This window comes from Ischnura elegans, chromosome 11, assembly GCF_921293095.1.
Source record: "Ischnura elegans chromosome 11, ioIscEleg1.1, whole genome shotgun sequence".
NCBI lineage: Eukaryota > Metazoa > Arthropoda > Insecta > Odonata > Coenagrionidae > Ischnura > Ischnura elegans.
The window spans coordinates 91,773,581-91,786,647 of NC_060256.1; the positions used below are offsets into that span (position 1 = coordinate 91,773,581).

General features: G+C 36.2%; 1 protein-coding gene across 1 annotated transcript in view; it reads right to left on the reverse strand.

The window, feature by feature from the left end:
- Positions 1-6,918, reverse strand: part of LOC124167664 (hemicentin-1) — a 450,985-nt gene extending 444,067 nt beyond the window's left edge. Inside the window, exons 1-2 of the mRNA XM_046545648.1 lie at positions 6,903-6,918; positions 6,402-6,665 (exon numbers count right to left, since the gene is read on the reverse strand). Coding sequence (XP_046401604.1) covers positions 6,402-6,665; positions 6,903-6,918 — 280 coding nt within the window. The remainder of the gene's footprint in view (positions 1-6,401; positions 6,666-6,902) is intronic.
- Between the last annotated feature and the right edge of the window lie 6,149 nt (positions 6,919-13,067).

Consider the following 13,067-nt stretch of genomic DNA (forward strand, 5'->3'; position numbering starts at 1 on the left):
CTCTTCCTCTTTCCCAGAACAATGGGGTCGGATGGCTACGCCGGAATAGATTGTGCACCCCCTCCCCTCCACCTACGGCAGACGGGAGAGACCCCTAACCCTGTCCCGCTTTTGTCCGCGGGGCCACTCGGAAAACTAATGACCCACCCTATCCGCGATTTTTTTCTCAACACGCTCTGCATGCGAAGCGGAGGGAATTTTTCGCCGAAACAAAGATCGGTCATTTTCATCCCTCAGTCCTCTGTTCCAAAAAGGATAGGCCACACCGCACCTTTTGATCCCCTCCCGCGGCCACAATGGCGGTGCAAGAAAAGGGCCTAAAGAAGTTGTCGGCCTTGCAGTTCTATTTAACACTTAACCGGTGACGTGCGCTCTGAGAGACCTCTGCGTTTTTTTAAATTAAGTATATTTTCAAAAAGACCGTTTTTAAACATCTAAAATACATCATAAGCTTCAAATTTTTTAAGAAAAAGTAAGTTACACTATTAAAATTAAACTTTTTTATTATTTAATTCTGTAAATTCACAAAAAAAATTCGATTAGCGGTCTGAGAGACCTCACGTCACACATGCAGAATGCGTCAAAAAAGGAATAAACACGATAAATTCAATTGTTTCCTATTAGTTAGCCATCTATCTTTGACATTTAAGGCCTTATTTTGAATCATGGCGAGATATTTACGCTTAAAAACGATAATAATAACTAAAGTGTTTTTGTTATCAGTTTTTGTATCCTGTTTTAAATTACTTTTTTTACCGAAAAATTAATTCATATTGGTAATACATAAATAATGAAGTTTATAATAGTTTAGAAGATAAAGAAACATAAACTGAAACAATATAAATACCGTCGCAAAATTTTATTGCCTTCTTGCCAATATTTCTCCCATTGTAATATTACCTTAATTCAGGCATAACAAACAATTTTTTACATCACGTTGGCAATTTTCGTTACGGCGTCTTTAAGTTTCAATAAACAGAATTATTCAGTTAACAGTATAATTTAAGAAAAAAATCTATTTTAACTTGTCATGATCAACGATAGAAATAAATCGCAGTTCTTCACAGAAAAGGGGTGCAACTGCCGTAGCGGCTCACGTAGAATGGTGTGGAATAAGAGACATGGTACACCATCCGTGACATTCCAATGCAAACTTGCTCAACCTTCGCCTCGTGGTAAATTTCAAAGTTTTTAATCTAGTTCCTCAACGGGGATAATTAATGGGAACTATTCGTGTACAATGCTTAAGGCTAATCTCTTAACAATTATATTTTTTTTCTCACAAAAACTTATTCCAAAAATACAGAGGGCGACATTTTTTAAAAACTTAACGCTGATAAAAGATAACTTTACCTGAAAAAAAATTTCCATTCTATAGCTTCGGATATCTGATTGAGATCGTCAACATGACAAAAAAGTGAAAAAAAATGCAATCACTAATAAATAACAATTTAACTTAAAATTAAAAAAATATTGGAATGGTATAACTTTTACGCTAAAATACTAATTTGATTATTTATAATATATTTGAACTTTCGAAAATGCAGTAAGTACACAAAAAAAACTGCAATGAAAATGAGATTAAAACTCAACCATATATGAAGTCAAATTACAGAGTTTCCAAAAGTTTCGAGAGTAATTCATAGCTGGGGCAGGTATTTGCTTTCCCCAAGTTAGGAACGCAAAAAGACTAACGCCCGACAAAAGTGTGCAGTCGAAAAAAAAAACAACTCGCGGTTCAGAAACAAGAATTATTGCCGGCGAATAATTTTAAGAAGTCATTAACTTGTTGATTGCTCACTTCATTAACCTTAGTTGGACCTCTGAAAACGACAAGTAAGTATGACTTTGATGAACGGTTTGTTCTATGGAAGTAGGGTAATGGTGGGAGAGAGGGAAAAAACGCGCTAGAGTCAGAAGTTTGATCAACTAAAACCACACGGATTGCTCCGCGAGCGCAGACGAAGTTCCCGGAAACGCCGCGATAACTGACCTCATCAGTGGTCCATGGCCGGAATTTTCCTGCCGCGCTCAAGTTCTCATGGAGCCAGATTTGAAAAGTTTTAATTCCTGTGGCTTAATCGAGCGAATAACTTCAAATACCGGAGACGAGGGATGGATTTGAGGAAGTTAAAAATTATTCACCGCGCACAGCCTCGGGAGCCAGCAGAGGTGAAGTTTCCATATTTTGGCAAGATGTTTAAGTTTTCAGAGACGGAAGGGGGGGTTTGTTGGAAAGATTTTCCCGAGATTTTCCTCAGACTGAGCGCGTTGAATTTGAATCCAAGAGAAATTATTTACTCACGCACATTCCCATGCTGCAAGGCTAAAATAAAGTTGCGATAATAGGATCAACAAAGCAATTTTCTGCAATGGAAGCTTCGCATAATATAACGTATTTACCGAGCCGTAAATATCTGGTTATTATTAAAAGCATAAAAATAATAAAGGGTGTTATAATTAATTAAAACAGATGCAGTAGAATTTGAATAAAATTTTAAAAATTAATTGGAGAATGTAGTTACTGAAAATTAAATTAGCATAAAATAATTGAGAATAAATAAACATAAATCTTGAACGAGTTACTTTGAATTCATCGAAGAAGAACAGATAGAAAATAAATTCAGAAATGTTTGTTCAAGCAAGTTATGGAAATTTTGTCCTAAAAAGACCAACAAATCCGGCACATGTCATTGCAGTTCACAATATTCTTCGTATTGATTTCGGATATACACATTTGTAGCAAAATAAGTTTCATAATACAAATTCAAGCACATCAATCATAACAACATTTTTTTTCAATTTGTACAAGACTCTATCGTACGATTCAAATTCTTCATAAAATTATCGTTTCTCTCACGAGAAATATAAATATACCTTCTTTAAAGGCGGAATCCAATGATCAATCACTTTTTTTTCTGATATTTTTCTCAAAATACATGCCACCTTTGAAAAATTATGCATGCTAAAGGTGATCCATTCTCCATTTTCTTTCCAGTATCTTTCTCAAGGTATTTCCACGTCGCACCGGCAGTTAAATTTGGGTATTTGAAACAGTTAAATACTTTTCCATTTTTCCATAGCAGTTATTGATCATATCTTTTTCATGGTCCAGTTTCTTTCCCGTATTTTCAAAAAGATAGTCCATATTCTATAGCCAGTTTAACTTTGAGAATGAAATATAATATGAAAACCTAGCCGTAACTTTGAGGCAGTGCAAAGTTAAAGTAGCTCATATTTTTTTTCATTGACGTTATAGAAAATAAATACACTATTAGGGTCATAAAAAACCATTAAGAAGAAGGCCTCTTCTTGGGCGTTTCCACAGAGATCATAGGTACAACCCCACTAAACCCATTAGGATTTTAAAGTATTATTTTGAAATTTCAGAGCATTCAACTCAAACTTGAAGTCCTTAATGTACAAAACAAGGGAATGACAACGAGAAAATTGATACCTTTCCCTTCCCTCGAGTACAAGTCATATTATCAGGAAAACAGAGGCATTTTCCGGAAAGGCAAACTTTTATGTCCGCAGACTCTAGCAAAACCCCCTGGAGGGAAGCGGCGGTGTCTTGTTTCTTCCGAAATGTCACCCAACTTCCACCCCACCCTCGTACTAAACAAGCTACTCGAAGACATGAGGTTTCCTCTCGAAACAAGATAATGAACTCGGGCTTTGATAGGTATCAGCACAAGTGACGCCTTTCCAGTGCCCTTAAAGTGCAACTTAGAGTTGGAAAAATTTTATTGCGAGTCATTGACACGAAGTAAAGACTCAAAATACAATATAGCAGAAACCTCAGTTATAAGCAACAACTATGAAGAACTGCATGTAACAACAAAAACGTTCTTTAACGGAATGTGTTGAAAACAGATGAAAAACCATACGCCATGGAAATGAATCGGGGATGGATCCTCAACTTCTCCGCTTCCTAATTATTCTAGTTTTGCTCTTAATAGCCTGAGTTATACATACTGCATATATAAACTGGCTCGTAGTTTAAAAGGCATTGGTATAAAGTTTCGGGTTAATAAATTGGAAACAATGAAGAAACAAAATAATTATGTTCAATCATACTTTATATCTAAGAGATATATGGATAAAAAATTTGACTTTTGCAAATTAAAACTAGCTGATTTCCCAAATCCTTTCTAGAATACTATTATTGGAATGTAATGCTTTACCATTAATTCCTTATTTAAGTGTCTCAGAAAAAATAAGGTAATAATAAAAAGGCCAAGTAAAAATATACAAATATGTAAAACAGCATAATTATGACACAATAGCAAAGTCTCTCAAGCACTTATAGTGAATAAGTAATGAATTTTATAGATCCATTAATGCGTAAACGGAAATGCGTTGTTGTAGCAATAAAACCGAATTACGCGTCTTTTTAGCAAATAAAAACTAATTTTTCCTTTGAAATACATATCTATACGGTTATAGAAGTGCCTTAATTAAATAGAGGAAGGCTAGTTAAAAGCAGAAGGTGAGAGAGAAATTACAATGTTTTTAAATCCTGTATGACAGAGAGTCAGGAATGTTTTGATGCAAGGTTTATGCAACGTTACGCATGGTATCATTTTTCAAACACGTTAAAAAGAAAACATTTCCGATTCAATTTTTTCCCCAAGAAGTATCTTTACACGAAATTCCTTATCCGTCGGAACCCCGAAAAAGTTCCTATGATCTCCGCCGGTTGAACTTTCACTTTTGAAACTTCTCAGCAAAGTTATAAGCTACTCAAGATCAAAAGATATCGTATTGGCGGAAGAAACTTGTCCTGATGGTTGATAGAACGTTTGGAAATTCCGCTCGAACTCAAAGGATCATGGTTGGGGCATGCAAATCGTATGCCTACAGCTTGTGGCGAGGTAAGCTTATATTGACTTCAGAATATCTCAATGCACAGATATTGTTTGAAACAACCATTAGCACCTAGTAAGTTTACAGTCAGTACATCAAATATCTAGTCAAATATTCGATATATTCTTCACAACTTTTCAATGACTGAGTGTAAGCAGGACTACTGGGTTTAACCTTAAATTTCCACCACATCAGTGCGAATTTAAAAAAAAAATCATATTAATTGTAAAAGTTGAATTTTTTTATTTATAGGACTTTTTGCGAAGAAATAACAGCTTAAGAATAATTTGAACATATAATTAGAAGACCTTGCCGAACTTCGGAGAATTAAAAAGGATGCTTCGAATTGATAGAACAGAAATATAGTACAATTGTGTCAATTCTGCCAACACTAATCACAGGAAGAAAATTTTACGACGTAAAATCCATCAAAGAAAAAATTCATATTAAATAAAAATTATCAATATTTACCATAAACTACTTCCTCACGCAAGGAATAGCATTGAGCTTCATAGATTAGATAATAACGACTGTAAGTGAAGGCCCTAATAATACATTTTCCCTAGTGGAATCCAGAACACTCTATTGTCATTGATGCGAATGGCATTCAAGCTTTAATTGAGTGATAAATCCTTTTTTTTGATTTTGCAACCCTAAGAGTGTACTACTTCAACAATTATATGCCAAAATTTTAGCCAACGTTTCGCTTTATTTATTTTTTATAGTTTTTTCAAGGATATGAATGAATAGGATTACATTACTTTGATACATAAAGGCATGAAAGTATCATTGAAAGACTTATCCATTAGCCGGTGACGTGCGGTCTTGGAGACCGTTGTGTTAGTAAAATTATCAATATTTTCCAATTGCTATTTCAATATATCTGTAATCCACGTGAGCGTCATATTTTTGTATAATAAGGACATTGCACCCTTAAAATTCAACAATTATTATTATTTATTTCTGAAATTTTGAAACAATTTCAGTGGTGGTTTGTGAGACCACACGTCACTAAATTGGAAATCCAATAAACGAAATGCTGATGGGAAATAATCAAAAAGTTTTAAAAAACAATTCCTAGTGATTTTTCAAGAATAATAATAATAATAATGATCAATATTTCGAAGGAATCATTTTTAGTTTCATTACGTGGATAATTAAGTATTTAATTACGAAAACTACCATAATAATAACAACTCTTGATCAACTTCTTGATATCAGTTTTTTGATCCTCTTTCAAGTAACAATTTTGATTAAAGAAGTTGGTTCCTATTGGGAATGCATAATATTAAATATATGCATTATAATAGTTGAGAAGTCAAAGAAACATTAAACTAAGCGATAAAAATTAATTTGCAACGTTTTCTGAATTCTTGTTTTATTGCGGTCTCCCAGACCGCACGTCACTGGTAGTGTAACGAGAATTGCACGTCACTGGTTAAAGGTTAATACTCCAAGATACTGATTAAAGTTAAAAACGAGGCCAAGAGAAAGGAAATAAAAACTCGATTTATTTGGGGATTGGCACTCACAGTTCATGTCAACGTGCACTGTGGTGGCGAGGGGCAGGCTCCGGTTGTTGTTGGCGGCTTGGCACGTGAGTTGGGAGTGCAGGTCGGAGCGACCGAGGCTCGGGATGACGAGCTCGTTGGTGACGTGGGCGACGCCGGGCGATCCGGGGGAGGTGCCGGTGGCGCCGGGCGCCGTGGCCGAGTGAGGCGCCGGAGACATCACCGTCGACGAGTTGTCCACCAGGCGGTCGTTGCGGAACCACCACACGGCGGGCGTCGGCCATCCTGCAAATAGACGAAAGGGAAAAAAAGGTCAACTTCGCATTTGAAATTGAAGGACACATACAAGGCCTTCAAATATTAACCCTTTCGTTGGCAATATAAATAGATGATAAATTAATCCTCCTTATGCAATGATTGGTTGGTATGATGGGCAGATCCATGACGCTGTCAGCCATTCCCCTACCTTCCCCTCCTCCCTCTTGACTACTGAATAAGTGGAAACAATTCTATCAAAAGTGCCTGATGATGATACCATGTTTTCGAAACCGATCGCAGCATTTATCAAATTGTGGAACCTGCCATTGTCTTTCCTTTTTTGATTCATCAGAAAGAACACTTTTTTCCATTTACTTAAAAAATAAAATGATTTCCATTCACTTTTAGTAACAACTAATCGGATTTGAATATCAAAAGTATTTTTTTTATAATTTGTACTATTTTTAGACAACAAGATAAATGAAGAACTAAAACAACAGTTTCATCAAGAGTCGTCAAGAGATTCGAAATGCATTTTCCGTAAAAATTCAACATTAGCTTTATTTCTTATGTTACAATCAATTAAAACGACTGGCTAGAGTGCGCGTATAAGATAAAATATTCTAATTAAACTGGTCACCTAGCAAACCTATCCAGTTCAGATATCCCGAAATCGATGTCTTAATGCACTGTTTTATTACGCTATTCCTCACTTTCCCTTTACTTTCTTTCACTTCACTTTAGATTTTTGCACTTTAAGTATTTTAACTATTTCTTCCTTGACTATAAAATTTAAAGTATATTTTTGAATTACTACTATTTTAAATCGTAAATAATAAATAAAATAAATGTACCCCTCACCGGCTCCGAAAATATGTCCATCCGAATCAAATATCCAAATAAGGCCTTAAATGTAAGGTGGAAACGGAGAGCATATGTTCTGATAAAACGAAGTTTTCAAGATAAAAAGACGCCAATCCACCTTATAGCGAATCATATCATATGAAGACACAAAATATCGTCCATAGTAAAAATTAATTCATATGATGACAATATGCGTACGTTAACCTTGCTCTCATTGTGTCTATAATTACTTAGTAATAGGTCGTAAGAAAGATACGCGTGAAATTCACCACTAGCGGTAAGACTCCTTTCCATCAATGTAGTTTTCAAATGCTTCGTAAAAATAACTAATTTTTGGTGAATGCTCAAACTGGCAATATAGATGCATCAGTCAATAATGTAATTTCTATGATACACAATAATGAATATTCACCTCTTGCCCAGTGCTTAAGAAGATTTTAAAGTCAATATATACGGTTGTTAACAGCCTTCCAATAAAAAAGATGTCTACATCATTTTCAATTTAGCCAATATGTACTTAATCTTTCATTTTGCTTCTCTTAATGCCAGATCATTTAAGTTATTCATAGATGAAAAATAATGATGTTATAAATGTAATTATTGGGCTTAATTCATTCACGGACTAATTTAAGCATTGATATATTTACGAGGTCGTTCAAAGCATGAATTTAATTGTTTCACAGAACCCCGAACATAACTCTGTATAATTGTTACAATAATGACAGGGATAAAATTTCTTGCCACTGAACATTTCTCAAAATACTCAGAAAAAAACTAACACTCACATTAATACTTTTAAAAAGCCAAAAAAATAAATCACTCAATAAAAAAACTCGTGACCAAGAAGATTATGCGCGTTATATCTGAATCGTGACAATAGAAAAGGATCAAATGAACAACATAACTGTTATTTACTGTGTGATGATCATGATAACCAATGCCTGGCGTGTAAGAATTACTTTTCGCAGCAGCTGTTAGTACAATAACTGAATGCGCTCCCTTTACCGAAAATTCAAAACATCTATGAACGCCTCAGAAAACTTTCCTCCATCAAAATATCATCCTTCCCTTCTCTCTCACCAACCCCGGAAATCTAATCAGGGGAACAACTTTCCCGATGCGTAGCCAAACGCGCGTTGTCATTGGCAACCGAGAAGTCAACTAAGTAAGAGCCACTCGCGTGAGGATGATCAACACGATACGACCGGCCGCCCATACGTTCCCCGTAAGGTCCTTATCCTTAGTTGCACAGTCCGCCGCAAGGGTCCTCCCCAATTGACAGCGATCTGCGCCGGGGTCGAAACCCGCAAAGCTTTCCGCGTCGAGATGGGGGTGTAAGCAACACCGAAAGGGAGCGGCAAGAGCAAACAGTTGCGAAGCGGTGTCCGACGCCCTCGGACGGCGAGAGACCATTCGACTAAACTCGCTCGACAAATGCGCATCGTGGACATATTCGCACGTAAACACCCTTGGCGAGCACTCGACAAACAATGGTCGGTACCAACAGAGTTAAACCCGAGACACAGCCAGGGTGGATCGCGGAGCTGTGCTCTTGCCAAGTGGCGTCCTCGGAGGTTGGCACGGTCCTTTGAGAACGGTGACACGTGGTCGGGCACCGAGAAAAATGTCTCCTGAACCCATTGAAAAGACCGTAACTGACTGACTGATGCAGTACCCCTGAATGCCCATGATTTCAAAATTGCTATTATGATATTTCAAAATCACAAAAAGGAATTAATTTCGGTTTCAATTGCTAAAATAATTTTTTATGAGGTCGAAAACGACTTCTCGGAATTAAGAGAGCTGTCGGAAATATTCTTACGGCTAACATAAAGAGAACATTTTAGATTTCACAGGGTAGTCATACAAGACTAAGTTTCATTTCTAATTTCACCCAGAGTTCGCAGCCTGAAACTTACTAAGTTTAAAAAAGTATTCTCAATGACCTAGCAATAAATCATAGTTATTACCTGATAGGGTACGTTTGGCCTCTCGATCCAAGAAAAACATGTTTTTAGAGACGTCAGGGAAAGTATGAGAAATATTACTCTTCGTGTCTTGCAGGGAATGGTGACCGTACTTTTATGATGGAGGCCATATTATCCAAAACACAGAGGAATTTCCAGAAAGGTCAACCTAATAGATTTGCATAATCAAAAAAATTTTCAATAGAAGAGAAATTCTGTATTGCTAATTAGAATTTGTTATATATATTTCTGTGAGGACACACAACTAACCATAAAAGTTAGTTCTAATGAAGACAATTTCGGCTAAGGCCAAAATCATCCAACTCGAATAGGAGTCGAACTTGTGTCCAATAGCAAGCAAGCGCTGTAGAATATCTTGCAAACTCGACAAATATAGACGATACCTGGACGGCATAAACTGGAGACGCGAAGCAAATAATACAGAACTTTTGCAAAGCGTCGCTCTCACCGGTTGGCATACGATCCTTTGCGAGGGTCAGGCGAGAATGAGATCATAGAGTTCTTAAGAAATTACCCTTCAAGTGTTATCGAAGAGATGATAAGTTATTCCTGGACATTCACGCAAAACTTTTGATTTCACTGACAAAACAATAGAATCGCAACGAATTTAATAAATATGCTTCGTTACAGCATGAGTCCTAGTGATATTGTCAAAAAACAGGCGTGTTTTCAGAGGAGGCAACTCCCTCTAGTTATAACCTACGAAGGAAAGCAGTTATTAATATCTTCTTCCAACGAAGCACCTGTCATAATTCCACGCCATTAAGGGTTAGGAAATCAAATTTTTAAGAATTTTTCCGCGAAATAAGATATTAGGCTTGGGCTAGGATGAGTAAATATAAGCATAAGTGACACCTTCGACATGAAGACGCTGGCAGGATAGCCAGCGAAACTGTTGTCTATAAACAAGCTGAAGCTGAAGCCTGTAGAAATGCAGAGATCAGACCATCGCAGCGGAAACCTACGTTCTAACATTAGAACGACTAACTAGGGTTATATTTTCCACGATAAGGTTTGTATGGGTATATAATGAAGACGTAGCGTATATTTTGGTATAGGTAGGTTGCAGAAGATAATTTCAACGAGAACATATATTGACCAAATAAAAATCCACCTTCAACAAATAACAAAACAATTATCCCCTTGATTTCTTGCGAACTTGAAAAAAAATGTTCAGATAAGTCCTGTACGGTTTGATATAATGACACAGCTACGATGCAAACGCTGCTGTCCTGTGGCCAAGAGACGTTTTTCGAGGATTTACCGATGACGCGAGGTTGATATGATAAAATTCTAAAGATATGAAAAACTTCGAGATATTAGAAGATTATGCATGAATCATCAGAATAAATCGACCATCAATACGAAATTAAATCAATAAAAACTTGAATAATCAGCTTATTTCTACAAAAACAATGTAGTTTTTGAATCCTGTCCTTCGTACATTTTCATCCATTGAACTGATACCACTCTTTTCCAATAGCACAAGTATTTTTACTAGTAATACGGAGGTATTTTCCATTGAAATGCGATATACAGAGTCGAGGAAATTCCTCCAGAGGAATTCCATTGTATCGTCTTTCTTCCAGAATGTCTATCAACTTCCTCTACCTCCTTATGAAAGCTAAGAAGAGGAAAAAGGTTTCCTTCCGAAGCAAGTTTGATACTTACCGATGAACTTTCGCTTGGATAAGTATCAACAAAAGTGAGAAAAAACTCGAACTTTCAATTAAATATAATTGACACGAACTGTGCAATAATATACAATATTTCAGAAAAATTCACCCGCAGGACTATCAATCAATCAATCTTCTATATTATTTCTACTGTATAAATACCTTTTTCTCAACTTATACGCAACCAAACTCTACAAATGAGGTACCGAAATGCACAGAATTTATCAGAGAACATACGACGGCATATCTGACTTCCTTAATATTGCTATTGTTTCCTAAAATTGGTTTTTAAATACCTAATTTAAAAAAAAACAAAAACTGTAAATATTCCTGCCGTTAACGGCGCACAAACTGATACATTTGTTCATTTGCAACAATATCTCGCATTCTTTAAATAACTTTTATCAAAATGCGGCTGATTCCACATTCAAGTCTCCTGTTAATACGTAAGTATGAGTCATCATGTGCGTTTAACAGAGGATAGTGTAATTACTTCCAATGTTGTGTTTAAAGAGGTCCTCTGACCTCAATTTGTACATGAACATTCCAATTAAATTTGTACATAAGACCCTGTCTACATTTTAAAATTAGAAACGCGCCTATCCCTCTGTGGAACTGCATTGAAAAGAGCGGGGGAAGCCCGCTGGAAGCGGGCGTATCACGCTCGTTTCTTTAAAAAAATCCACAGATATTTCTAAAGCGATATGTATACCCACTGAGGTTACTTCCGTGATAGAAATTTCCAGTGATTGCCATAATGAAAAGTCACTAAAGTGATCAAAGCTCGAACAACAGTGAAATTACACAAAATCTACTAATTTTTATAGTTGCCACTGTCCACATTTTTTAAGGCTATCATCGTCGCTAGCCCATTACGTTAAGACATTGTTTGCCAAAAACAAAAATAAGGTTTACTTACATCCAAAACAGGGAGTCTCTCTGACAATGTCTAATTATTATGAAATCATGCAATGTGAAACACCATTCGGAATATTCACACATAGTATTATGTTCACAAAAGCTACTAATGCACAACAATGAACGAAAAGGATTGTTTCGAAGGAGAAAATTTCGGTGTGGAAAAAAATAAGCTGAAGAATAATCATGCGTATTGAAAACGACTAGAAAATATATCCAACCACACGAAAAAATTCTTGGCTCTCTCGTTCGCACATACATTCGGCAAACAATGATCAGTCGAGTCCTGGACAGTGTAACTCGAGACACCAAGGGAGCAAATGTGGAAGGGCTGTTGTCGTATCGCCAAGTGGCGTTCTGGAAGGTTTGAAGGGCCCTTTGATGCGGTGGAGAAGGTTTGGTACCAAACGCAAAGGGCCCTCCGTTTAGCAATGTGACACATCTTGAAACTCGCATCACAAACTTAGCTACTGCGGTACCAAAAGTATAGACTCGAATTTAGACGCTTCTGAAAGCCATAAACTTAAAGCTATTTTCATGACACTGGTACCAGCACTTTTTTTGTTATATTGTGCGTTGACTAATATGGTTGAACAATTTTAATCCATGAGTTAAATATAGATATTCGTAAATAAATTTTAAGGTTTTCAAATTCAAAGTATCGGTTTTTTAAGCCTTTCTACGAAAACCTCAGCTTTCATCATTAGCCAACGTTAAGCACGCATTACCAACGTTACCAAAAAGAGCATGACAATAGATAATTTTGATAGCTGGATTCTTTTGTGAAGAGCATATGAAAATATATTTCTTATCATTAGAATATATTGATGTGATAAGGTGGTAACAACGTTGATAAAAAATCTAGGAAATGTTTATTAATTAATCTCTTCAGTCAAATTAGCCACAAATGCCCATTAATTCTACTCGGAATAAGAAACATGACCATTCATTCAGTTTTCTAGAAATGAGCAACAACAAAATCT